The 25,738-nt window shown below is 39.3% G+C and overlaps 1 protein-coding gene across 1 annotated transcript; it reads right to left on the bottom strand.

Moving 5' to 3' along the window:
* Positions 1–1,248: 1,248 nt before the first annotated feature.
* Positions 1,249–21,344, bottom strand: CTH (cystathionine gamma-lyase). The gene is made up of 12 exons (XM_046645834.1): positions 21,028–21,344; positions 17,903–17,984; positions 16,233–16,328; positions 14,354–14,463; positions 11,912–12,043; positions 8,665–8,722; positions 8,121–8,198; positions 6,716–6,868; positions 6,205–6,326; positions 4,993–5,045; positions 1,756–1,894; positions 1,249–1,495 (listed from the first exon to the last, which is right to left on the bottom strand). The coding sequence occupies exons 1-12, from the start codon at positions 21,193–21,195 to the stop codon at positions 1,469–1,471; spliced, it is 1,218 nt and encodes a 405-aa protein (XP_046501790.1). The 5' UTR covers positions 21,196–21,344; the 3' UTR covers positions 1,249–1,468.
* Positions 21,345–25,738: the final 4,394 nt, after the last annotated feature.

Genomic DNA, 25,738 nt, shown 5'->3' with positions numbered 1-25,738 from the left:
ATAGCTGACTCCCTGGCAAGCTTAGAATAAATAGCTTTTGCACGTCCCATTTTGTTGGTCTTCGTGTATTTCCACAGCCCTAAGGTACTGAAATGGCAAGGAATCAGATCTGCTGGAGACCACAGTGGGACGCGGCCTGCCTCAAAACGCTGCTGCCCACAGAGACGGACTTTCCAGACTCGACACGCATAATTCGGAAAGTCGACAAAACATCAAAACATGTATTCTCCTCCTACCCAGCACTTTTATTAGTCGAGTTGAATGCTTTTTTTAACTGAAACAAATGGTGATAGAAAACATATGACTGAAAGTCTTTTGTACAAAAACAACTTTAAAAATCTAATTATTTGACTCATGACTTCTTAACAATAACTTGCTGACTATGCACTTAACTACAAAAGATTCTAAGGATTTCTTCCTTTAGCCTCAACAAATTTACTATTTCAGATAAAAATATAAAAAGTAATATTTCTGTGTATAAAAGTGGCTTCTGACATGCCACGTAAAGAATTTATAACTAACCTGCAAACATTAAGTTGTGCGCATGATAGCTATACAAGTGAATTTATAAAAATTAACATAAGTGGCCGAGAACTTTGAGAGTAGGGAATTAAAAGGGACCAGGAATACAAGTTAAAGCCACATAATCTAGGAATACCACAGTGGGATGCATTTGATAATTAGATTTATTTTTTTTTAATAGTAAGTACAACCTTAAATCAGTAGAATTTCACAGTAGACTTTTTGGCTAAATCAAATATTTGATTTTTGGCTTATGGCAATTAAGTGTAAAACATTGTTTTAAGTGCTGTTTTCAGCAATATGCAAAAATCACATTTGATTTAAGAACATTCATTTAACAATTTAAATTCTTCAGAAAACATCAAAAGTGAATCACCATTATATTGTAAACACGATCAATATAAATCTTAAGCTACAAAAAAAAGACCATGATCCCCCAAAGCAGCACAAATCTCATCTCCTTCAGAGGCAAACGTACACGAAGATTAACAGAAAGATATTAATAGAATTGATCTGCTGGCAATAAGGGAGACACGAACGTGTTTTTAACAGGGATGGTCCCTGGAAGGCTACCATTGTGAAAGGTAAGGAGGTGCCTTAAAATATTCACTTGAGGGGCTGGCCCCGTGGCCGAGTGGTTAAGTTCTTGCGCTCCGCTGCAGGAGGCCCAGTGTTTCGTCAGTTCGAATCCTGGGCGCGGACATGGCACCACTCATCAAACCACGCTGAGGCAGCGTCCCACATGCCACAACTAGAAGGACCCACAACGAAGAATATACAACTATGTACCGGGGGGCTTTGGGAAGAAAAAGGAAAAAAATAAAATCTTTAAAAAATAAAAAAAATATTCACTTGAAAATTCTGCAAAGGCTCGTTCATGGTCCATTCAATTATTCAGAAGGTTTGATCTTCTCAGGAAGCAACTTCTAATAGCAGTTCTGGGATGCTAGCCACGACTTGCATTTGGAGAGTGCTGTATTAACAGGGCACAAGAAAAATATGTTAGTAACCCGCAGGCAAAGACTTCACCTTCTCCAAGGACGCTTTTCTGAATACTAACATCTTTTAAATCTGCACTTTGACTGAGTTCCCTGCACATTTATACGCCCTGTCTGTTATAGGAAGAGAAGAGAAAATCTCCACAGTGCACAGTGAGGCCACTATAAATATAGTGACCCGGCCCTCAAGGTTAAGCAGACATATGCGAACACATGCTAAATTAACAAAACTTACTGCTGCCTTCAAAGCCTGATCCAGATCGTCCAGTAGGTCTTTTTTATCCTCTAAGCCCACAGACAGACGAATCAGTGTGTCACTAATTCCAAGGGCATCTCTGTTGCTCTTAGGCACCGATGCGTGGGTCATGATTGCCCTGGAAGAAAGAGTGAGCAAATTTTCAATCACTATATTATATCAGTGGAGGCATATTTCTGTCTCATACATTGCAATTATCTTCAAATTTTTTCTGCTCTAAATATTAAATTCTTTATATGCCTATGATTTTTCACAGGCAAAAAAATAAGGAATTGAGAAAATTATCTTTTCTAGTCATAGTTTGAAGTGAAAATCAAGATCTTCTGTCATTTTTATACCGTCAATAAGGTATACTCAATCCAGACGCTAAAGGTGCCTGTCAAGCACCCCCATGCAGGAGGGAAAGACACAGCCTCCAGTGTGTGGATTTCAACACCTGCCTGAATGAGGAATTGGCCAGAAGTCATATACCCCAAGACAAACCAGCTCTCGATCAGTGGATCAGTCCAGAACTGGACCTTCCAAGGCAAATCAGGGAAAGAACCCAGGATCACTAGCAGCAACCAGTGAGCATTAGGAATTCCAGCCCATAACCCATGACAGAGAGAGGCCTGGAAGGATTTTCAAAACTATCTAGCAACTCATCCTCATCATCAACATGTGGAAAGGCAAAGCACCCACTGTGGGCCAGGCACTATAATGACAACTGGGAAACCAAGAAGAAAGAGAGCTTTTCTTTACCCTATACAACAAAGCAGGAGCTAAAGACTGACACAACTCACAAAACAGACTAGTCTTCAGCAAATGCCCAACAAGTAAGGACAGTAAGGACCACCAAAGTTCAGAGGAGGGAGAAATTTCTGGGGGCTGAGGCAGCCTGGAGGGAAGGCTTCAGTCTTACTAGGCCCTAATACACACGTGGCCACCAACATGCATCCTTTTCCTGCATGCTGCCAGCAAAATCAGTGCCTACACTGCTTTCTCCTAACTCATCTCAGACCCATGGAAAGAAAATCTCAGCTGTGGTCAAAGTAAGTGGGTATCTTCTATCACTTTAATGACGTTTTACACACAAACATCCTCCTTAAAATGTTCGGCCTTTTCAGGCTCTTAATTCCTTAAAAGAGAGTGCACAGGTTGAATTAAGAAATTAGGCCTCGGAGACCAACAGACTTGGGCATGAATCGGAGCCCTTCCACATCCTGGCTGTGTGGGCTTGTAAAAGTTACCTGTCCTCAGAGTCGGTTTTCTTATCTGAAATAACAGTTATCACTTATTGTGTGCCTACGTGAGGCGGGTACTCTATTAGGTCATTTGTGTGTATTAGTTCATTTCTTTAATAGATAAAAAGTGGACATAAGACCTATCTCAAAAGTTTGTCACAAACATTAATGGAAGGAACATATACAAACCACTTATAAATACCCAGGATGTTGTAGATGCCACTAAAAAATAATAATTTATAATAGTAGTTAACATTTACTGGGCACATAGTACGAATCAAGGCATCAGCTTAGGTATTTTTTTGCCCCTGTGATCTCACATCGACTCTAAGGGCTGGGTTCAGTGTTATCCACATCCGACAACTGAGGAAAACGAGGTTGAGAGAGCATGATGACTTTCCTAAGGTCACAGAATTAACATGTGTTGTTAGGCTGGGAGACCAACCCTGTGCATGCTGGCTCTGCTTCCTGCCTCCCTCATTGCAATGCTGCACGAGTTGCGGCTGAGTTGAGAGACACAGAAGGAGGTGATAGAATGGACAAGCCCTGACCTAAATTCCCTCGTCCACTGGCATCGATCGGGGTTAGGGCGCAGCTGGAGAGATTGAGAGCCAAACAACTTAAACCAAATCCCTAAATAAATCAGGGGAGGTCTATTTTCAAGAGAGCCTTAAAGTAATACACATGTCGTTACTATGAAAAATAAACCAATTTCATATGCTGAGTGTGCCCTCTTGTGCACCCAGACTTACTAGCAGGCATCTTCTGGAAGGACTAAGGAAAACTATACATATTATCTTAATTACTTGAATCATTATTTGGGCACCCTATTTTTTTTTTTAACTTTGAGGAACTGCCTTTCTCTCCCCAGAAACTGTAAACCACTAGGAGAGGGCAGCAAATGTGCCAAAAGTAATCCCTGGCGCTCCTTAGCACAATGCTTCCAGACCAGTTATTCCAGCACTGTTTATGAAAAGTCAAACACAGAAACCTACCATGCACATTTCACACAGTTGAAAATTATCAGGTAATGAAGTTGATTTACCACTGCAATAATTACAACATATGGTCATAGTAACATACAAGAAAGTCAGGGTATAGCTCAGAAATGCTCGGTGGGACAGGTAATCAATAAATGATAACCATTTTAATTATTAATCCGATTTTATGGGTGAAATATTGAAGCTCAAAGGTTAAGTAACGAGGGGAACAGGTCTCAGTTGAGATCCAGGCTGCTTTTACCTCCCCTCGTTGTTTCAAGGCAAAGCCTGAAGAGGGAAGTTGCTAACATATTCCTGTGTGACATTTGAGTAATTAGCAAAACTCTGAATCTGTGATTCCTTGTCTGTAGAATAAGCTCTTAGGCTGCTTGATCTCAGGCTGCTTCATGTTCTAATATCCTCTGGTGCTTTGATAAAATTTGATGAATTGATTGGGTCAGGCAGTGAAGGACCAGGAATACCAAGTTAGATTTTGGGTTTATCTTGCAGATAACATGGAGCTATTCAACGTTTACCCAGAGAACAGAAAATAAAGGGATTAGACCTTATTATCTACTAAAGCCCTCCTCTGACAATCAAGGGCACGGAGGTGCTTCATCAGAAACACATTCCCCAACTTCAGGGAGCCCTGAAATCAGCCCTTCCAGCACCAAGTCCCCAACCTCCCTTCCAGGGCAGAGGTGGGTAGAACAAGCAGCCCTGGGTCAGAGGTCAGATGATCCTAAGACTCCATGACTGCTGGAATCTCCTTCAGGCAGAACAGAGAAGGAAGCAAAATCTGGGAAGACAAAGCTCACTGATAGGAAGCTCCCACTAGATTTTATCAAGGTCTCCATTCCACGAGGTAGAGTCCATTCTGATTAGACAGGGCCATGCAGTTCTTGCTGTTCAGCATCTTGAATTAGCCCTGATTTTATCATACTCCTTTTTCCAAACAAGCTTCAAAGCTGACATCAAAGTTAAAATACTCAGAAGAACAGAAATATACTCACGGAAGCTCAGCAAGACTTTCGAATCCTCCCAAGCTCTCAGCCAGAGTAAATACCTGAGGCAAAGAAAACGTTCATTTAGATCCTCCAGTGAAATAAAGATACAAAGGTCTAAAAATAAATGTTTTTAGTCAAATGGCCCTGGGACAGAGGATGGGAAATGGTGGTGAGTATGAATAAACTGCAAATTGGGCAAGAAACTCAGAGGAAACATGCGAACAAAATCTATAACGATGATTTCACCAAGTAGACATATTATGGGCAAATTTTTAGAACATGAAAAGTTGATCAAGGGGAATCTCCCACACCTTCCTAATTTGGCCCTGTACTTAAGTAACAGTTAACGCGAGCTCTAAACCTCAGAATTACTACATTGAGAGACAGCTTTGTGCTTACCCTTTAAATAAAAATCTTTAAATGTCTACCAAGTTATACCCTTACTTGTTAATGTGTAATGCTTTTTAAATTAATATATCCATTTAACTCCCTCCTGGAGTAGAAGGAAAACAACTCAGTTTTTGTATTTAGTGTTATAGTGTCACAGAATTTTACAAGTATTTTAAAAATTACTCTCGCAATTGTATTAAATTAAATATACACAATTATCTTTCTGATGTTAGACATGGACAAATTTTAGATACCAGCAGGGCTTTGACTAATCCGACAGTGTCCTAGTCAACAGACCTGTAGTATTTACAACTCAGAGTCTACTGCTGGAGCTCAGTGTAAGCCCAGTGCATGGACTTACGTAGGCCTCCCTGCCAGGGCCCTGAGACCCTCCTGCCACTGTGAAAACTCCCTCCCTCCCTCACCCCAGGTAGACGCAGCCCGGGAAGCACAAGGTTTGGAAAGCCATTCCTAGGCTGAATTTCACAACAGCCTTGGGCAGTGCACTAACCACACGCTACTTCAAGGTTTCACATATCTTTCATTTGAAAAGGGGGTTCACTTTTAAGTGAATTTGAAAACCAATGCATTAGAACATTGTTTCTCTCAAATTGGTGGAAGTGTCTAGAGAGTTAAGTAACGAACGTTATTCAGATGTCTGCTACTGACATGTGAATTTTCCACCCCAATGCGTTTCATGCTGAAGAGCTTTATGGGTGTGAGCTTCAGGGAAAAAACATGAATCTGAGCTGGAATGGAAGCGAGAGACCTTGAACTGCTGTAAGAAGGTCTATGTCTACAATTTACAAACCTACTTTGAATGTTTACCTTTAGGTTCTTGAAGAAAGTCTCAGCATGCTGCAGAGTGCCCTTAATATAGAAAGTGACCATGCCGGGGCAGCCTGTGCACTGACGCTTTGCCAGCTCATGCTGAGGATGAGAGGGCAGCCCTGGAATCACAGGCATAATGAAAGTCTTATTTTAGAGTCAAACAGATAATTTCAGAACAAAAAAAATCACCATCTGCTTAAGTAAATTGCAAATAATCCTAATCATGAGCTTTATGGTGCGTTCACATCTGACTACTTGCTCTAGCCCCTGTCTCTGTCTCTCTAGCTTCATTTTGACCTATCTTTTCTACTTTCTCCATGCTCTAGCCACACCAGCTTTCTTTACACCAGCAGTACCAGTCTTTTTCACCTCAGGACCTTTGCACTTGCTGTCCTTTTAACCTGGAACATTTTCCCCACCTACAAATAAATGTTACATAAACAGGATGCCTAGGATAACCCTTAAAATCCTAGTGTAAGCTATGTGCTTAGAAATCAGATGAACATACCAGGATAAACAACCTTTTCTACGAGGGGATTAGATTCCAGAAACTGAGCAACTGCCATTCCATTTTCGAAATGCTTTTCCATTCGGATTTGCAGAGTTTTCAGACCTCGATTGCAGAGGTAACAGTCAACAGGAGATGGAACTGCTCCAAGAGCTGTAAAATGAACAAATACTGGGTTAGTTTGAAGGTGAGGAGGAACCCGGAAATTTCTCTTGCCCCTCCTTTTCATTATAGAGACTGAGAAGCTAGCCTCAAAGCCCAATGTTTGAGTTTTAGGGGAAAAAAGTAATATATCAAATGAGAAGCACGAGAATGAAACATAAAATATGCTTAGAGAAATGGGCTTTAAAATGAGAGGTGAAATGAATATCCTGAAAACTAAGTACAAACAGTGATAGAAACTTTTTGAATATGAGCATAAATAATCTTTTCTATGATTTTAATGAAATGACATACTGTACATGGTTTAACCTTGTATTTCTTTGAAAAAGTGTTACATGTAGAGAAAAATAGCATGTCAGCTTCTATTATTACTGAATGTTGTACTAACATTCTATTTAGCTTTTGTCTAAAGCAGCCTATGACTTCACACACCTGCAGGACACGCACTTCACTCCCACTTTTTATAAATGAAGGAATTTCTCAAGCAATAGCTATTGCTTCCCTCCTCAGGACCCCCTTTGGTTACTTTAACACTTACTTCCTAGAAAGGCTTTTTTTTTTTTAGTAGCTTAAAACAACATGCGTTTATGATCTTTCCCTGGGTCAAGAGCCCCAGCACAGCTGAGCTGGGTGCTCTGTCAGGGTCTTACAAGGCTGCAGTCATGGTGTTGACTGAGCTATGTTCTAGAAGGGCATTTTTATTCCTAATTACATCTGTATCTGATCTGTCTGTCAAATCACAATGGTTAAACCGACTCTCTTTAAATAAACCCTTATCCATACTTGAGATAACTAAACAATCTAAACAGGAAATGGTTTTTAGACATCTAACAAAAAATATCGGTTTATATCTTAAGTGCTATTTAAAATTAGCCACCATTCCAGATATAAAAGGTATAGGAAATGAAAGCCATCATTCCAAACATTTTTTTAAAAAAAGAAAAAAATCCATTAAGTCTTAAAACTAAAAATTCACTGGAGCTTTACCAAATTATGATCAAAATTACCATAGATTTGAAAAATAAAACTCATCTCTAATATCATTAAGCCCTGATATGCTATAACTCTATTTTTATAACCCAATTTTTTTACTTTCCTCTAAAAATCAGAACTTTCCCCTCTGTTTCTCATTTCTTCCTAAATCAGTAGGATGCTATCACTTCACAACATTCAGAGGAAATACAAACATCAGATGTAGTCACTCTGGGAGCATAAGGGGAAATCCGGACTATTTAATACTTACAATTTTGTAAGAAACGGAGCTTACTATGGAGGCTCTCAGAATTAAGAGACACTAGGCCCATTACAACATCACTGTGACCTAAAACAAAACAAAACCTTTAAGTTAAAAACAATGTATGCTTATTCTTCATTTTATAACTTTCTAACATGTGACTTTCAACAGAAAAAAAGTCTCTGAGAAAAAGCCCTATAGAATAAGTCTAAATAAACTTTATTCAATTTGACAGTAGCAAAAGCGATACCTAAAACAACAAAATAAAAATCATAGAAAAATTAAATGTCTCTTTTTAAGCTGCCAGCAGGATAAAAGTATAACCTTTTATGGTATATTTTAATCCTCTGCTCATAAATCATGAGAATAGTTTTGTCTGTTATAAATGAAATCCTAATTTAATCAAAGCATAATTTGTTTTTTTTACTTTCTATATGAGTCACAGGGAAAACCTGAATAACAGTAGAAGAAAAGAGATCAAAATGTCTAGGCCTACACTATTTTCTTCTATCCATGGAAAAGAGCATCAAAGTGGAGACTGTGCACATCTTACCGTTCATATATTTTGTTGCTGAATACATGCAAATATCAGCTCCCAGAGCCAAAGGCCGCTGAAAGGAACAGTAGATTTCTATTTTAAATGAGAAATCCTTTGAAAATATGTTACACGACTTGCCTATTTGCTATTGTAAATCCCATTCTCTTTCTAATTTTTCAAAAACACACACATCTTAAAATTTTCTGAGACCTCTGACATTATTTTTCCCTTTCCTTCTCCAACTAAATAAAACCACAAAGTATTACGGCCAGTATTCAATCCAAAGGCACAAATTTGCTGGAAACAGCAGGTAAACTCAGGTCAACAGGTCTTCTTTAGAGCAGTTGCTGACCGTCCCCAAAATTTATTGCCTACAGCAGAAATGTTGGCATTTTTATGACTCAATAAACATATAAAATAGTTGATGTCAACATTCAGCAATTGTTATGGCAAGGAAGTATAAACTAATCTGCTTACATTTTTATTCCTTCAAACCTAATGATGTGTGCCGTGATTATTCATTTGGTTTGCCATGCTTTTGACTCTTACTCTTTTATTATACTGGTTTCGCCAAGTGTAAAGTCACTTATCAAGAAATTTGTTTGGATTGTTTTCCCTTGCCCAATTTTCCTGCAAATTAATGCTTTAGTCTTAAAATGTCTGTTTATAGTGAGAGTTAAAGTTATAATCAACTTATTCACTAAACAATCTATTATCAAAATCTTTCCAATTACTTTCTTTAAAATAAAGTGTGTGTGTTAACCTCACTAGTTGTTTAGTCTTTGGAAGGCGTTAGTGTAGGGGGCTATAGGACTTTTTCATTTAGAGTGTTTCAAAACTAGGATGTTTTAGGGGCTGACACAATGGCATAGTGGTTATGTTCATGCATTTCACTTCAGCGCTCTGGGGTTTGCAGGTTCAGACCCTGGGGGTTGACCTAGAACCACTCACCAAGCCACACTGTGGTGGCATCCCATATAAAATAGAGGAGGACTGGCACAGATGTTAGCTCAGCAACAATCTTCCTCAAGCAAAAAGGAGAGGATTGGCAATGGATGTTAGCTCAGGGCCAATCTTCCTCAAAAAGAAAAAAAGGGTGTTTTAAGCAAGGTATTGCTCAAAGCTCTCTCTACATATGTGTTCATTCATCTCCAAAATGATGGGTCAAACTAGATGACGTTTAAGTTCTCTCCCGGTGCTCACATTCTATAAACTCTATCGTCAAAAGGAAAAACAGAAATCTGTAACTAATATCTGTTGATCTCATTGTGTGCCAAGAACTATGTTAAATCCTTTACATGACCCAGTGAAGCACTGTAGAAATACTTGACCTAACTCAATAAAATCATTACCTGTATAACTCTGATTGTACAAATGAGAAAAAGGAACTAAGAAAAATAAAATAGATGACTTAGATTAAAAAGCTGGTAGAGCCAGGACTCACAGCCAGAATCCCTGAATCCAGAAGTTCTACTCTGAACCTCTGTGCTAGTATGTGCATTTTGCCTTTTGTACGACTTACAGAAGATCCAGAAGACAAAAGTCAGGAAAGAAAGAGAATATATCCAGTTTTCACAAGGGTAAAACAACGGGAGGACCTTTTCAGAGGATTTGCATTGTGGAACCAATACATGTGGCAGCCTAGGGACAGCGTGATTCTGATTAATTCGGCTGGATTGAACCCAGATTGAAATGAAGCAAATTGCAGTCCCTGGCATGAGGAACGTGATGTTGGCTTCAGAAAGGTGGCAAGCCAGACCTAGATTAGTGATGGTAATAGGAGAAAAAGGGCCAGCCTGATGAGTAACCTGGGCAGGCTCAGGCTAAAACTACTCATGAAATCTCTTTGGGAATAAACAGGAGTCACCGTGACTCAGCTCCTACGCTGTATTAACTGGCGTCCTGTAAGATGTAGATGGGTAAGGAATTGGGATAAAGAAACCAAGAGCGAAAATCGCCCTAGATAAACAGATGAAGCCAGGAGATTTTCACCTGGAAACAGACTGCTGTACCTGCCACAACAAGCAGCCAAAGGTATGTTGTGAGCCATAGGCAGGTGGCCCATGAAGCTATCCAAATGCACTGTAGCCAGGAAATGTGTTTCAGGAAAGGAAAATAAAACATGGTAGTGCCTTCTGAACAAAAAGGAGGAAGGTAAAGAACACGCTTGTGCAAACTCCCAGGGAGTGGGCCAGTCACCTGGTGGCAGCAGCCTGGGCCACGCTCAGGGACCCAGAGCAGAAAGGGGGAAATGTAAACAATTGAGCTTGTCAACATCTGCCTGACAGAAGACTGGAGAAAATAAGCTGGGACTTCAGGAACTCTGCAGAATAAAGGTGAACTACAGGAAGTGTAATGAGTGTGACCACAAGGCAGGAAGGAAAGAGCAGGGAGAAGGTAGGTCCTAATAAGGAAAGGAAACAGAGTTAGATCACGCAGAGGAAACGAGGGAAAAGACAGACAGCTAGTCAGTTAGAGAGAGATCTCAAGGTGATCCACCAAAGGGAGCAAAACAAAAAGGAAGAAGACCTGGAAAAAAGTAGGAGGAAAAAGGAAAGGAACGGAGGACGAGTGGGAGGGTTTGACAGAGGGAGAGATGTCTGAAGAGGGGGAGGCAGGAAAAGAGACACCAGTTTATAAGCAGCACTATCAAAACTTACAGCTACATGTGCAACATGAAGTGGAAACTCATAATACAAATAAGGCAAAGATACAGAGGGCAAAGCATACTCTATGGGGTTGAGGGAAGAGAAACAAGAAAGAAGAGAAATGGAGAAATAATATATGTGAAATACACTGAGATGTCATTGCATATAGCTTTGCTCTTCCTTTTATTTGAAAGGTTGGTCAGGTAAAAGATATATACAAACATAAGTATATGAGGTGTGACTGAAGAATAACGTGACTGACTTGTAACCAGCACATAAACATTCAACTCCCTACTACGTGCAAGGCACCAACAGAAACAATTCCATAACAAGGCCAGGTCTTCAGAGCTTACACATCCTAAGAGAACCTAAAAGCTTTAATTAAGACAATGTTTAAAACACGCAAAATCCCATATCAGATATTAACCTAGGGTTGAAAAAACATATTAACTAATGGTAGAAAAGGTCTAATTTTAATTCTCTGTCTAATCAATAATTATGGTTAGATTTCATGAGTTTGAGAATGATTTTTTAATGTACACAAGTCCTTCCTTTCCCAATTACAGGTGTCTGTACAGCCTACTAATCACGCCAAAAAAATTGCGTTCATTTACCTGGAAATACGCTGACATAAAAGTATTATCCACGACCAAAATAATGTCTCCATATTTGTGCACAGTATGTGCACAGGCTTCAATGTCAACCATCTTCAAAACAGGGTTTGTGGGGGTTTCAACCCAAACAAGCTGAAACAATTCAGTAAATGACAATAGTTGGTTAAAATACACTTTACAAACTTACCTCCCGTATACTGTGACTATCTGGGAAGCCAGAAGAGCACGGGTGATGAAGTTGAAAGGCCAGAATCTGAATTCTAACCCCATAAATTTCTGAGAGGTCAGAGCTAAGTAACTTACCCTCTATATTCCTCAAATTCTTCATCTATACAATGGGGTTGGTAATATTTGCCTGATAGAATTGTTCTAAGGATCAAATAAGATGATATACATACAAGCAGAAAAGTGCTAAAGTTAATTATTGTGATTATTCTCCATAAAAATGAGGAAGTGGGGGCTGGCCCAGTGGTGTAGCGGTTAAGTTCGTGTTCTCCGCTTCAGTGCGTCAGGGTTCAACCGTTCGGATCCAGGGCATGGACATAGGCACCACTTATAAAGCCACACTGCGGCCGGCATCCCACATATAAAGTAGAGGAAGATGGCCACAGATTTTAGCTCAGGGCCAATCTTCCTCAGCAAAAAGAGGAGGATTGGCGATAGATGTTAGCTCAGAGCTAATATTCGTCAAAAAAAAGAGGATGTATTCCAAAAGGTAATTCAGTGTCTGGGAATTTTGTTCTCAAAGATAAATAACATAGACCGTCTAAGGTTACACCCTAGAATTTTCATTAAAGGGACCTGTCCCCATGATGCCAAAAAATCCTTAATATTAACTTAATATTAATAACTATTACTCAAGCCAGATGCACTAGAAACTAGAAACTAAGCGCTGACAATTTGAAGAAGAGCATGGGGTTTAGAGTGAAGAAGTGACACACACAGCAGAACACCTGGCTACAGCTCACTTAAGAAAAAACATATTTATCTGTATATTCCAAAACCTAGCACAATTCACAATTCAGGCACATAGCGGATGCTTGATAGTTATTGAAAAGAGGAAAGAAAAGAAAAGAATTCCACTTGTTAAACAAGGTACCACTGTATTATGACATTATCTACAGTTTTCTTCTTAAAATGATGAATGGTCCTTTTTTTAATTATCTATATAAATGGACAAGAAATCTGGTTTCATGCTCTGGAGTTTTACTGAAGAAAAGGTAAGGTAGTTAAAATAATGCACATTCTATGAGAATCAAATTATTTAAAGAACCTATAAAAATTATTTCTGGGCAAGAATTTATTATTACCACTGATAATTAAAAAATAAATTTAAAAAGTGTAAATAAATACAAAGCAGTTATTATATGGACTTAAAAAATCTACTTTAAATGATGAGGTAGATATTTCAGGGGAGAAAAATGTATTAATTCAAGTTGGTAAAGAGCCACTCCAGAAAGTTGTGTTGACAAGAATTAACATACTCACAATTTGCTGTCCTCCCTTAGAAAGACCCAGACCAGCTATTTTAACAAGTATCTTTTCTCCCAAGCAAGATAAAAAACAAATTCCCTTGAAAAGAAACCTGAATCACTCAAAGCTCACCCCTGTGTTAATCTTCAAAGTAATTACTTGTGTGAGAAAAAGTTTTCATTTTTTAGCATTCACTGTAACATAATCTTGAGCACAATTCAAACCTTTTAATCATTAGCAAGAAGTTGGAAAAGGCTGACTTTTAAGACGCTGGTCCTTCTTTTACGCATGCAGAATTTCAAGGAGGTCTCAAGAAAGAACACGGCCTATGCCATTCACTCAGGCACAGCACGCCTTCGGGCAGCACGCAAGCTTCTCAGGATGGACGCTCAAGATTGCTTGTGGCCCATTCTCTGCTGCTAACTCTTATTTTGCTGAAGTATTCCTCAAGAACGCTGAAAAAGCTACTATGCTTAGCGTTTGGGGGTTTGGCAAAAGTGTCCTTTTGTGTAACCCAATCTCTGTGATGACTGCTGTTACCAACACTAACTTGGTAACGCAGTTAAGAATTGTGTGCTCTTACCAACAAATTTTTAACAATTACGTATCAGGTACTGTACCAGGCATTTCATAGGCATTATCTCATTTTATTCACAGAACCACCTTTCTATAAAGCAGAAATTACTCCCATTTTGCAAATGAAGAAAGTGAGACTTTGGTTAAATAATTTGTCCAAGATAATACAGCAACTATGATGCAGAATTAGAATTCGAAACCCACTCCAGAATGTGTACCTAACCATTACACTTTAAAATCTAGGGGACACCAGATCTATCTTACTCTTGTTGATGGTTTCCAATGGCTTTTAATAAAATTTGTTATTCAGATTTAAATTATGTCCTCTAGTAAATACAAATGATAAAAACAAAATATCACAGGGAAAACAGACAAAACTGAAAACTGAGTTACCTTGGTTTCTGGTGTAATAGCTGCTTCTAGCAATTTGATTTTGGAACAATCAACAAAAGAAATCTTTAATCCAAATTCAGATGCCACCTCCATGAAGTACCTGTTTGTACCTGCAGTGGAAGAGAATCAGATAAAATGAAAAGAATATTGTATCAAGAAATGTTCATTCCTTATAGGTATAAACACTTTAAAAATATAAGCAAGTGTCAATCACCAATAATAACACAACTTAAAGCAATTCTACTTTGGGTAAATAATTTAGCTATCTTGTATAGTAAAGAATATAAGGCTTGGATTTTAAACTAAAAGTTAAAGAGTCAAATAAAACACATTTGATATCCACACTAAGTGGCACGAAGCAGAAGATGTTTCTCAGAACATACAATCTCTACTCTTCAAACATTAAGTGGCATGTTTTCGGAAACATCAATATCTTTTTAAACAATTTCTTCCTAGTACTCAGATCTAAAATAAATGAACCAAGGTTAATGAAATGTTCAAAATAAATTTTTCAATCTGATTATACTTTGGTAATAGAAAAGAATAGGTTATTATTCTTTGTACTTTCTCAATCTTTTTGTTACGTGGTTCTGAAAGTTTTAATACTAAGTGAGACAATGTAAATTAAACTACTAGAGTTTTATAGTGAAAGAAGATAAATCATTTGACTTAGAATAATTTGTTTTATAAACACTGCTCTGGATTTGATTTTTACCTATGCAAATTTAAAGGGAAAATTGCTGTTATTGAGAGTCAATCAAAAACAAAAGGAAAAACACTCTATGATCAAAAATATACTAAATTTTCGATGTTATGTAGACTGACCCTAGGTAATATAAGATTGAAAAATAATGTAAAGAATTGTTAAAAATCAACAGCAATTTTCAAGATTTTATACTCTATTTGCTACAAGGTCTTTATAAGCATTCTAGAAGTAACTAAAGGTTTGAGATGTTGTCATTTAGATTCAACAAACTATCACAGGGACCTAAGATAAAATACACAGCACTTTGCAAATTTCTGAGGGATAAAATGATTACTAAAGGTGAGTCCCTTCCTTCAAAGAACTTACAGATTTAACTTCCTGTTCAGATAGGAGAGAGAAAAACTGTTAACAATATACTAGAAGTCACATTTTAATTATTTGGAAGCATTTGGAATATATATGTATATTTACAAAATTTTTTGCTATTGTTTTGAACACAAAAATCAGTCTTGCTTAAAGGTAAGGGCAACAACCTGCCTGCTTTACCTTCCACTCGCCACTTTACATAACAAGCATTTTAAACTCTCTAGAATGGAAGTTCTTAAATTTGGATCCATAAATAGGCTTCAAGGGAACCTATGGATGAGCTGCAATGGGTGAGACCCCAACTTGACCCTAAAATTAAAACGATAAATGTTGGGTGTCATCTTAAGTACATTTTTCATGGAAAGGGGTCCATAGCCTTCAACAGATTTTCTAAAGGTCCCCTAAAACCAAAAGGGGTGGGTAGAATTAAGCTCTTTGAGAGTGATCTGGGTTACAGTCCCTCTTTATTGCAGGTAAAATTATAAATTACACTAGAACTCTCTCCCTTTGAACACTGCCTTCTCTAGAGCAAAATATATTTGAAAGTTGATCAAGTCCTACATCCTCATTCTGCAGCTTAAGTAAAATTCTTATTAGACAGTCTCTCTTATAAGCAGTTCCAGAGCAGGGACCCAAAGTGTTTATGCCCCTCCTTTACCAAGTCTGAGCCAGCATGGAGGGTCTACCACACCACTAAAATACAGTAAATAATCAATAATCCTGGTAACATTGCTAACATAATTCAGGACACACTTTATTATCTTTAAAATATCAGCTGATACAACATGAATGAGAGTGGTCACTTACCTCCATACCCATCATCCATACAAATAATGTGGTCTCCTGCTTTTAAGAGATGCGTGATAGTCACAGTGGCTGCTAAACCTGAAGCAAAGGCCAAACCTAAAATAAAAACCAAGTTAGAGTAAGCCAAAAAGTCAGACCTACAGGTTAAAAACACCTACAGTATTTACTTGCATTACTTTATAGCCCTCTCTCTGCTGACAGAAGGACAGTCACCGCTGCTGAGTTACCAGACATCCCCTGATTAATACCATTACAAAATCTCCCTTTCTACTTCAGAGATAAAATATCTTCAAAACAAAAAATATATAATTCTGCTCTGGTTATAACATTTCTCTGAAACACTTCAGGGAAAGAATTCTTTACAAAATTCTGAGATAAAGGGCCAACGGCCAATTAAATTACAGTTTAAAAACACCAAACTCTAAAGAAACTTCAAACTTGGGGGACAGAGATAAGATATATTCATTCATTAACTATATGGATATGCAATTGAGCAAATAAATATTTTAACGAAATATCAAAATCAGACCTGAGATGTGTCTGATAAATTTAATACATTTTTTAAAATTTTTTATTTGGAATCTCTTTTTAATAAAAGTGATCCTGAATCGTATATTGAACAAAAATAATGAAAATGAATGATTAAAAAATAACAGGCATTGTGCACATTAAACTGTAAAAGAAAGTACCCTGACAAAATATCAATATTCCACCTTGATGCTAAAAATTACCTGTGACTGGTAGAAGGAATAATCCAATTAACTTGAAAAGTATAATTATTGTAAAATCTTCTCAGAAAAGTCTAGGTTGGAATTACAGTTGTTTACTAAGCAGATCTGAGATCCAACAGTGAATTCATATAGAAAGCTACACTTAAACCCAGTGGAAAACAACCACGTTTACTGGAGCCCACTTAAAAAAGTGTCTGACATGTGAACACTCAGCCTTTATGCTTCTTGCAGGAAATAATGTTCCCCAGACAGCACTAAATTCCAGAGATTTAGTGTTAATCTCATCCAAGACAAAACAATCCCCCCTCCCAAATCCCAAACAAACCCAACAATTCACGTTAACATTTCTAATTCCTACACACTTGTGGTGAGAAGCCTCATAAGACTCATCTTCCAGTCACGATTCTGCTCTCATTTAGTGTCATTTATAAAAATACACAGCAAGGACTTAAATCTACTCCTTTCATGAAAAAGCAACACAAGATTCAAGGAATCAATCCCCAGTCTCTGAGAACACATTATCAAGGGCACCTGACTATTGCAAATGTACCTCAGTACTATTCTCACGCACAAATTACCCGGTGAATGAACCAGAGTGTAAGAAAGCTTATATTCTCATAGGTAGTGTTACAAAACTTAGTTGATTTTTATCTATTTATACTGACAGGTTCAGATGAAGAGCGCATTTATATGAATACCAAGTGGCAAGTTTTGCCATTTTGCCTCTATTCGTATTTATTTTTACCTAATAATGACACAGATGCATATTCTACCAGCTGGGGGACCTTGGGCAAATAATTCAATGTCTCAGTAAAATCAGAGTTTTGAACCAGCTAATCCTTATTCTTTCTAATTCTGTACTCTGTGCCTCTATGATTTTCTCTATATATGAAAGAATGCATTCTGGACTTCACAAACTTTGAAATGGAAATCACTTACTGTACTTAGCCCCATCCAGTGTCGCCACTGCTTTTTCCAAGCAATTCCTGGTTGGGTTCCCAGAGCGGCTGTAGTCAAAACCCTGAAGAGAAGGTAGAGTGCATTTTAAGAGATTTAAGTGGATTATCAGAGTCCCAAAAGAGATCTCCACAACTATGGGTTCATCCTACCATCATGATTTTCTATTGTTTATATATGATGCATCTTGCCGTTAGACAGAAGCATAGCAGTGTTGTGGCTATAGCAGTGTGGGGAGGCTCTGAAGTCAGCCAAAGTGGATTAGAATTCTGCACCTACCACTTATGTGCTACATGCCAATAGGCAAGTCACTTAACACTTCCCAGAGTCAATCTCAGTATCTGTTAAGCGAGAACAAAACACAAATATCTAGTTCATAAAGTTGGTGTGAGGATAAAACGAAATAATGTACCATAAGTTCTCTCCATGGCGCCTGGCACATGCTAACCACTAAATAAATGGTTGCTTATATTATTAGCATTATTATTATATTAGACTCACCTTTACCCATTAATCTGGGGACATTAGGAAAAGGGAATCACCTGAGCGAACAGAGTCACCCCAGTTCTAACCTATATTTTACCTCCTCAGAAATAAGTGATGCAAGGTCTATTTAGCATCCAACAGGAAGCTATGAACAGACCCTACAAATGCTCAAAGTTCAGATGCCGGCTCTACAAAAGCAACTCAAAAAATAGAGAGGGGGGCCGGCCCCGTGGCTGAGTGGTTAAGTTCGCGCTCTCCGCTTCGGCGGCCCAGGGTTTCACTGGTTCAGATCCTGGGCGCGGACACAGGACTGCTCATCAGGCCACGTTGAGGTGGCGTCCTACAAGCCACAACTAGGACACCAAAATATACAACTATGTACTGGGGGGATTTGGGGAGAAAAAGCAGGAAAAAAAAGATTGGCAACAGTTGTTAGCTCAGGTGCCAATCTTTAAAAGAAAAATAATAGAGGAATTCTTGGCAAAGTCGCTCCACGCAATACTTTTTTAAAATTTGCATTATGTTCCTTTTACATGTATGGCACCATACTAGCTGTATCCATCCAGTCATTTTATTTAATCCTCAAGATCTGCTTTGGGGAAAGTGAAGCCAAATGTTACAGGGAGCATCGGAGCGAGAATTCAAACCCAGTATTTAAGCACTGAATAAAATCCTATCATTTCCTCCCCTGCCTCATACAGCACATAACAAACACAACCACTCTTTACATCTTTGTTTCTGATTCAAGAGCTCCTAGTATTAGTAATAATTTTTTTTAAGTTTTGTTGCTTTGTTTCCTTGTTTCTGACAAACTGAGCAGACATATTTCATATTCTCACCCCTCCTCACCATCAGCTCCTTGACGTGAGCTGCCACTGGACCCACCAGACACAAAAAAACTGTTTGGATTCATGCGGCTATTGCCACAGAAAGGTATGCCATGTTTCCATAAACATTCACTGCAGAGATCTAACGTTGTGGGGAGAAAAGAAGCCTATTTCAGCAGCAAATTACCACCCTCTTGCCCATTCAATGGCTTTCCAAATGGACGCGGAAAATTAGGTTGTTTCTCATCTAGCTCCTCAAATTCTCTTTAGTGCTGTTAACTGATGTTTTCAAGGTATTAAGAGGAGTTTGTGGATTTTTCCATCCCTTCTGGCTCTCCGAAAACATTTAATTATTAATATCATAGCTAACTAGTTAACTTTTGTACTAAGTGCTAAAGCTTGGGCAGCTACACATTCATGAAACCCTATACTGGGAACAAACCATGTGCTTGGAAGATAGGCTGTGTACACATTCTGATTCCAAAACACAGTAGCTAAAAGTATCCTACACCAGCTGTAGAATTCTACCTCACAAAGCAAAGGGCTAAGTCTAAAAGATTTTTCCTGAACTTACATAACACACTAAAGAGATTTTTGAAGTATAATCAAGGTTTTGGATTTACAAAGTTTAACTAATTTCTTCTAAACTCAGCAACTTTTAAATACTCCAAAATCCATCAAGTATGCTACCAAAAGGGAAAAAGCTATGTGATTAACAAAAAGGACTCTCTCATAAGCCTTAAAAGTCACTTATCTATGACTCTGGGTCAATATTTTTTTTTTTCTATAAAAAGCATATAATACATATCCTGCCATCTGACCTGGTTGTTGTGAGGATCAAATGGAAAAAGTGTAAATATGAACACTGTGAAATACTGAACTACTGAGCACATGTAATGTACCATACAGCTTAACACAGAGACCAATAATTTATTAACCCCATTTACACAAGATCAACCTGAGGCTTGGACAGAGTAAGTAACTTGCTCAAGGTCACCCAGCTCAGAAGAAGTGGTGTCAGAATCCAAACCCAAGTCCTCTGACTACATGATTTTTGCTCTTAATCACTAAGCCACACTGCTTACATGATGCAGTGGGGTAGATTATTGCTTGCATTGTTGGACTATAGCACAGTGTGGCCTAATGCCTAAGAGTGGGGTTTTGGAACAGGGTTGCAATCCTAGCTCCACCACCTGTTAGCCATGTGGCCTTAGCCTAGTTATTTAATATCCTCACATCTCAATTTTTCATGAGAAAAATGAGAATCTAGTTCAGTCTATGGTTGTTGTCAGGATTAGCCAAAACAGTACATGTAATACACACGATATAATACATGTAAATATATCTTTAGCACATAGCAAGTACTCAGTAACTATTAACGACGGAATACAGCTATCAGGAATGATCTTGATTCTAGGTGAATTATCAGATCCTTAAATTTTTTTTTAGCTGACTCCTTACCATATCTTTATAACTGCTGCTGCTACAGGTAATTCAAGGAAGTTATGATCCTCAGTTTTGAACTGCAAATTTGCTAAAATCACATGAATTTCAGTCCAAAACCATACAGCAAGTTGGACAAATTGTTCCTTCCTGTCCTGCTTATCAAAAGAAATATGCTCACTATGCCATCCAATACAAAGCTTAACGGCAGGGATTATATCCTTGCAATCCTTTTGGGGTGCCATCCTGATGTATAAGCCATCTCACAAATATCTTGAGTGCCTTTTTAATTTATAAGCCATCTTTCTTTTCTCGCCCAACCCTGGACCACCCCAGACAGACCCAGCTCACCAAGTGCTGGCCAGGAGCCTCTTGCTTGAACGTGGTGGCCAATGAGATGGGGGGCACTAGAGCCCGGGAGGTCCATTGCTCTGGTTCCTGGCCCGAATGGATGGCCTGCGTGGCGAAATGTTGGAACCTAGGCAGGAAACCTTGCGGGGAGGCGTCTTTTCCCTGCATGCTGAGCTGCGAAGAACGGAGAGAGGAAAAGAGCGAGTAAGATAAGACTAGGGAACTGGTGCGTCAGGGTTTGGAAGACACACAGAAGAATCAGGAGAAAGCGAGCTAAGGGTAGTGAGCACGACCGGTGGCCAGCGCACAAAAGCCAGACCCCGGGCTCAGAGGCTGAGACTTTATTAGCTGGCAGGAGGGTTGCATTCGCCGCGGTGCGGAGCCAGCGCGACCCAATGAGCGAAGGCCCCGACGCAGCCCCCGCTCCTCATTGGCCGGCACGGGAGGCGTTGCCTGGAACGTCCCCGGGACCGCCCTTCCCGGCGCCGAAGATGGAGTGAAGGCGGAGTCCGGGTGTCCACGTGGTGTTGGCCCCTGCGGGCGAAATTCCTGAGTCTCGGCCATGGGGTAGCTGCCCTGCTCGCTCCTGTGAGCCACTCGGGCGTGTGTGTGACCCTCGGGCCGGAGGTCCGCCGGGGACATGGAGAACGGCTGGCTTGGTGTTGAAAAGGAGCAACCTGTAAACAGGCCACACAAACAGCCTCCTCTTACGGCAGTCCGTGCCCCTGACCCCCGCCCGTCCCCACCACCCTTTGTCCTGAGGGCGGTGCTGACTGACGCAAGCGACAAAGTGGAGATTCGTTATGAAAACCGTGGCCCAAGCTGCCCGATTTGTAGCTTGGATTCTCCTTAACCGCAGGTAGCCTCCTTTTTAAGATACACTGAACTCTGTCATGACCCAGTACTTCGGATGATTGAAACGGGAGTGAGGGTCATGTTTTTAAGTACGGTAATAGGAAGCTACTGCAGTGAGGATCTCTAAACAGAACTCTGGCAGCTTCCTAAGAGTATTCAAAGTTAGGCTTTTTTCAAGCCATCCTTATCTTCTTTTGAAGTACCGGGAAAAACTCTTCCTGGTGAAAAAGATAGTGTGGCTTTGAAAAACTTATTGGAGCCTCATATCCTTACACAAAATGCCTTCACTGTTACACAATTGACAGCAACATCCTTGTAGGAAAAAGGAAGCAGTCCCCTGTCACAATTTACCCTTCACCTGCATCCAGAGCCCTACTCTCACAAGGATCCCTCCTTTAAGACAAGCAACGAAAATCTCCTTGTTCCCTAAACAGTACAGACTTGACCTATTTACTATGGTGACTGTTTTCTAGGACTAGGGAATTTAGGAATATTTCTATTCCTGCAAAGTATTAGCTAAAGATCTGAAACTTCATTAAACCAATTAAGAAAAAGGAGAGTGCAGAATAAACAGCTCTGAAAATTTTACTAGAAAGATGGAGGCAATTTGCTTTTCCAGTTAGCCTTGTGGACTGTCGCCCGCAGTTGCAAAGGGCAAGGAATGACAGGTACCGCCGAGGCTGCTCGGTTGTTTAAGCAATCCAAGTTTATTGATAGAGAGAAACAGAACAAGGAACAGGGATGAAGGGGAGCAACAAATGGGTACTTACAACATCCACGCCACAATCAGCCAGGGAAGTCACAATATGTACGGCGGGCAGGAGCGCCGATTCTCCGGGTCTGAGGCAAAGCGTCCTTTCCTCAGTGAGACTCCCAGTTGTTCTATGCCTGTGACTCCCTTTTATCCTAAGGTTTCTCTGGGTTCTGACTCAGGGTTTCAGACATTTGGATACTTTGAGTTATTTCTTCTTGTTCCCACGGATGTGATGTTTCTATCTTTTTTGTTCCCATGGATGAGATGTTTCTAAAGTTTAGTCAGGTGCCTGTTGGGGTGGCCAGCCCAGACAAGGAACATGACGCAGGTCATATTCTTTGTAACTTGGGCTTTAGAGTTAGGGCCAAAGTGGCCATCTTTGGCCCCGAGTGCAGACACATTCCTTCGTGTAGGGCCCAGGCCCGGTGTCCTTGGAAGGCGGGGAGGTCAATGAACTCTGTAGAGGGACACTTAGGCATTAAGCACTAGAGAGAGGCGCAGTGCCTAAGGGCCTGCAGGCTTTTAGAGGCCTAGCAAAATGTTTATGCGTGGGGGAAAAATGGATGAACTCCAAAACGCTAACAGATATTAATATATATTTAATTAATATTTTTCTGTTAAAAATATAACATGGTGTCAACTGTAACTCATGTCCAGAGTTATATTTAACTGTAATACATGGGTACTTTTTTTGTTTAAAGATTTTATTTTTCCTTTTTCTCTCCAAAGCCCCCTGGTACATAGTTATGTATTTTCAGCTGTGGATCCTTGTAGTGGTGGCATGTGGGACGCCTCCTCAGCATGGCCTGATGAGTGGTGTCCTGTCCGCGCCCAGGATTCAAACTGGTGAAACCCTGGGCCACCGAAACAAAGCTCGAGAATTTAACCACTCGGCAGTGGGCCCGGCCCCCACATGGGTACATTTTTAAGTGATGTGATCCTTAGGGACCAGGAGAGTCTAAAACAGCCCTAATTAGTCTACTCCTAATATTTGTGGACAAACCCTGAGTTGCATAAATACGGATATTTTATTTAGTGTTACTGTAATAAAGGATTCTTTAAAAGATGGTGCCAATATAAATGCTCTAAATTAAGCCCTTTTTACTCTCATAAATTGAGGAAACTTTATGAGACGGCAGCTTAGTATTATATATCAAGTTTTCCTATGGCTCGAAATTTTACTTGTAAGAATTTACCCTTCAAATGTATTCCTACATGTGTGCGAAGATGAGTAAGGATGTTCTTTATGACTATTTTTAATAAGAAAAGAATGGAAAACAGCTTAGTTATCCATCCATGGGAGACTGGTTAGTCACTTCTGTGATGGCTACAGTCAGGCTGAAAAGCAGGAAGAGATTGATATGAGCTGTTATGTCATGATCTCTAATTTCTGAGACAGCAAAGCAAGGTGCAAAGCAATGTACATGTTATGCTTACACTTCTTCAAAAGAATTTATACCATCTTGCATTATTTTCGTTTTTTCTTCTTTATCTCCCCAAACCTCCCCTGTACACAGTTGTATATCTTAGTTGCACTCCCTTCTAGTTGTGGGATGTGGGACGCCGCCTCAACGTGGCCTGATGAGGGGTGCCATGTCCGCACCCAGGATCCGAACCCTGAGCCACCGCAGCGAAGCGCACCAACTTAACCACTCGGCCACGGAGCCAGCCTCCATCTTGCATTATTTTTAGATAGATGTATATGGTTTAATGTATATAAAAATCATTCTGTTACTAGAGACCGTGGATCTGCAGTAGAAAGATAGCTTCTTTCCATTCTATTTGCTTTTGTGTTCAAGTTTTATACCGTGGGCATATATTACCTTTTCAACAATAATAATTCCAAAAATCCTAATTTAAGCAAGTTATTTAGAAAAACTTTTTAAATGAATAAAAGATAGCTATCTTAAATATAGTATATGTCATAGAATCTGAGTTATGGGCTAGTTTTTCATGTACATTAGCTTATAAACAAAACAATTATCATAACCCTTTGTGAAAAACTATTAATTCCTCTTGGAATGGGATTCAGCATTAGCATATATTTTAGAAGAAATGAGAGACTTCTTATGTTCTACATTTCTCTACTGTGTAATTCTTTTATACCACACAGAGTCCATCATTACTTTTATACTAAGCGGTTTTTTACACACTCTGAGAACAGCGCTGTGCTACCACGTATATGCACGAAGACCTCCACTTCTCTAAAGCCAGACTGTGGATAAATATATTTGATGAATAGCAAAAACAGCACAGTAAGGGCCTGGGAGGGATGTTCGTATAATATGTTATTATTGTCAAGCATAGATATAGACAATGATTAGATCTGTTTTGTTTTACCTCAAAGGAAAAAACTTTTGCTCTTCCTTAGGCCTTTGCCCATGGAATTATGAGAAGGGAATTCTGGGCTCAGGGAGACTTAACAACACAAGTCCTTAATTTGTGGGTTTTGTAGATCACTACGGTAGGGCCAAAGCCCTCCAGATACCATTTAAGACACTTATTTTCACTCGCCAGTGAAAACAATGTTTTAAAAGAAAGTGAAACTGAATCTGGTCTTGCTATAACATAATTGAAAGTGTTATAAAAGTCTAAACGCTGTCGATGGAATTGTTAAATTTAGTATCAAGAGAGACGCTGGAGAGCGAGTTTTTAGCACAACTGCTCTGTTTTAGAAATGAGTTGCAAAAGGATAAATGACCTGCTCATGCTGACATATACAGTGAGTATCTACTCTGATAATAGAACAGCGTTTCAGAAACCTTGGACAAGAAAGTAACCAGAAATCATTAGGATGCACTCCACAATGATATAAAAGGAGCCAAATATAACTGAAAAACAGCATAATGAAGTACTGACTTGAGCATTTTTGAGTAACAGTTAAGCAGCTGAGTTTTGGAGTCAGAATGCTTGGGTCTGAAGCTCACCTCCAGCACCTGTTGTCCCTGCGATATGGGGAGTCAATTTACCGAGCCTCTATAGGTCTCAGTTTCCTCTTCTGTAAAATAAGGAAAATAGTAACACTGTACAGTTCTCAAAAATAGGTCCTTAGGAGCTCATCACAAGTCAGGGATGGGCTTTGGGACAAGTCAACTAAGTAGG

This window comes from Equus quagga, chromosome 18 (genome assembly GCF_021613505.1).
Source record: "Equus quagga isolate Etosha38 chromosome 18, UCLA_HA_Equagga_1.0, whole genome shotgun sequence".
NCBI classification, from domain to species: domain Eukaryota; kingdom Metazoa; phylum Chordata; class Mammalia; order Perissodactyla; family Equidae; genus Equus; species Equus quagga.
This window is presented reverse-complemented; position numbering and strand designations above follow the sequence as displayed.

Excerpts from the sequence above, each read along its gene's own strand:
- CTH (XM_046645834.1), bottom strand. The coding sequence starts at position 21,195 with ATGCAGGGAAAAGACGCCTCCCCGCAAGGTTTCCTGCCTAGGTTCCAA. Across the intron at positions 17,985-21,027 it reads AGGCTCCTGGCCAGCACTTG|GGTTTTGACTACAGCCGCTC; the intron begins GTGAGCTGGGTC and ends CCTTCTCTTCAG. Across the intron at positions 8,723-11,911 it reads TTATGTCAGCGTATTTCCAG|CGGCCTTTGGCTCTGGGAGC; the intron begins GTAAATGAACGC and ends TGTTCCTTTCAG.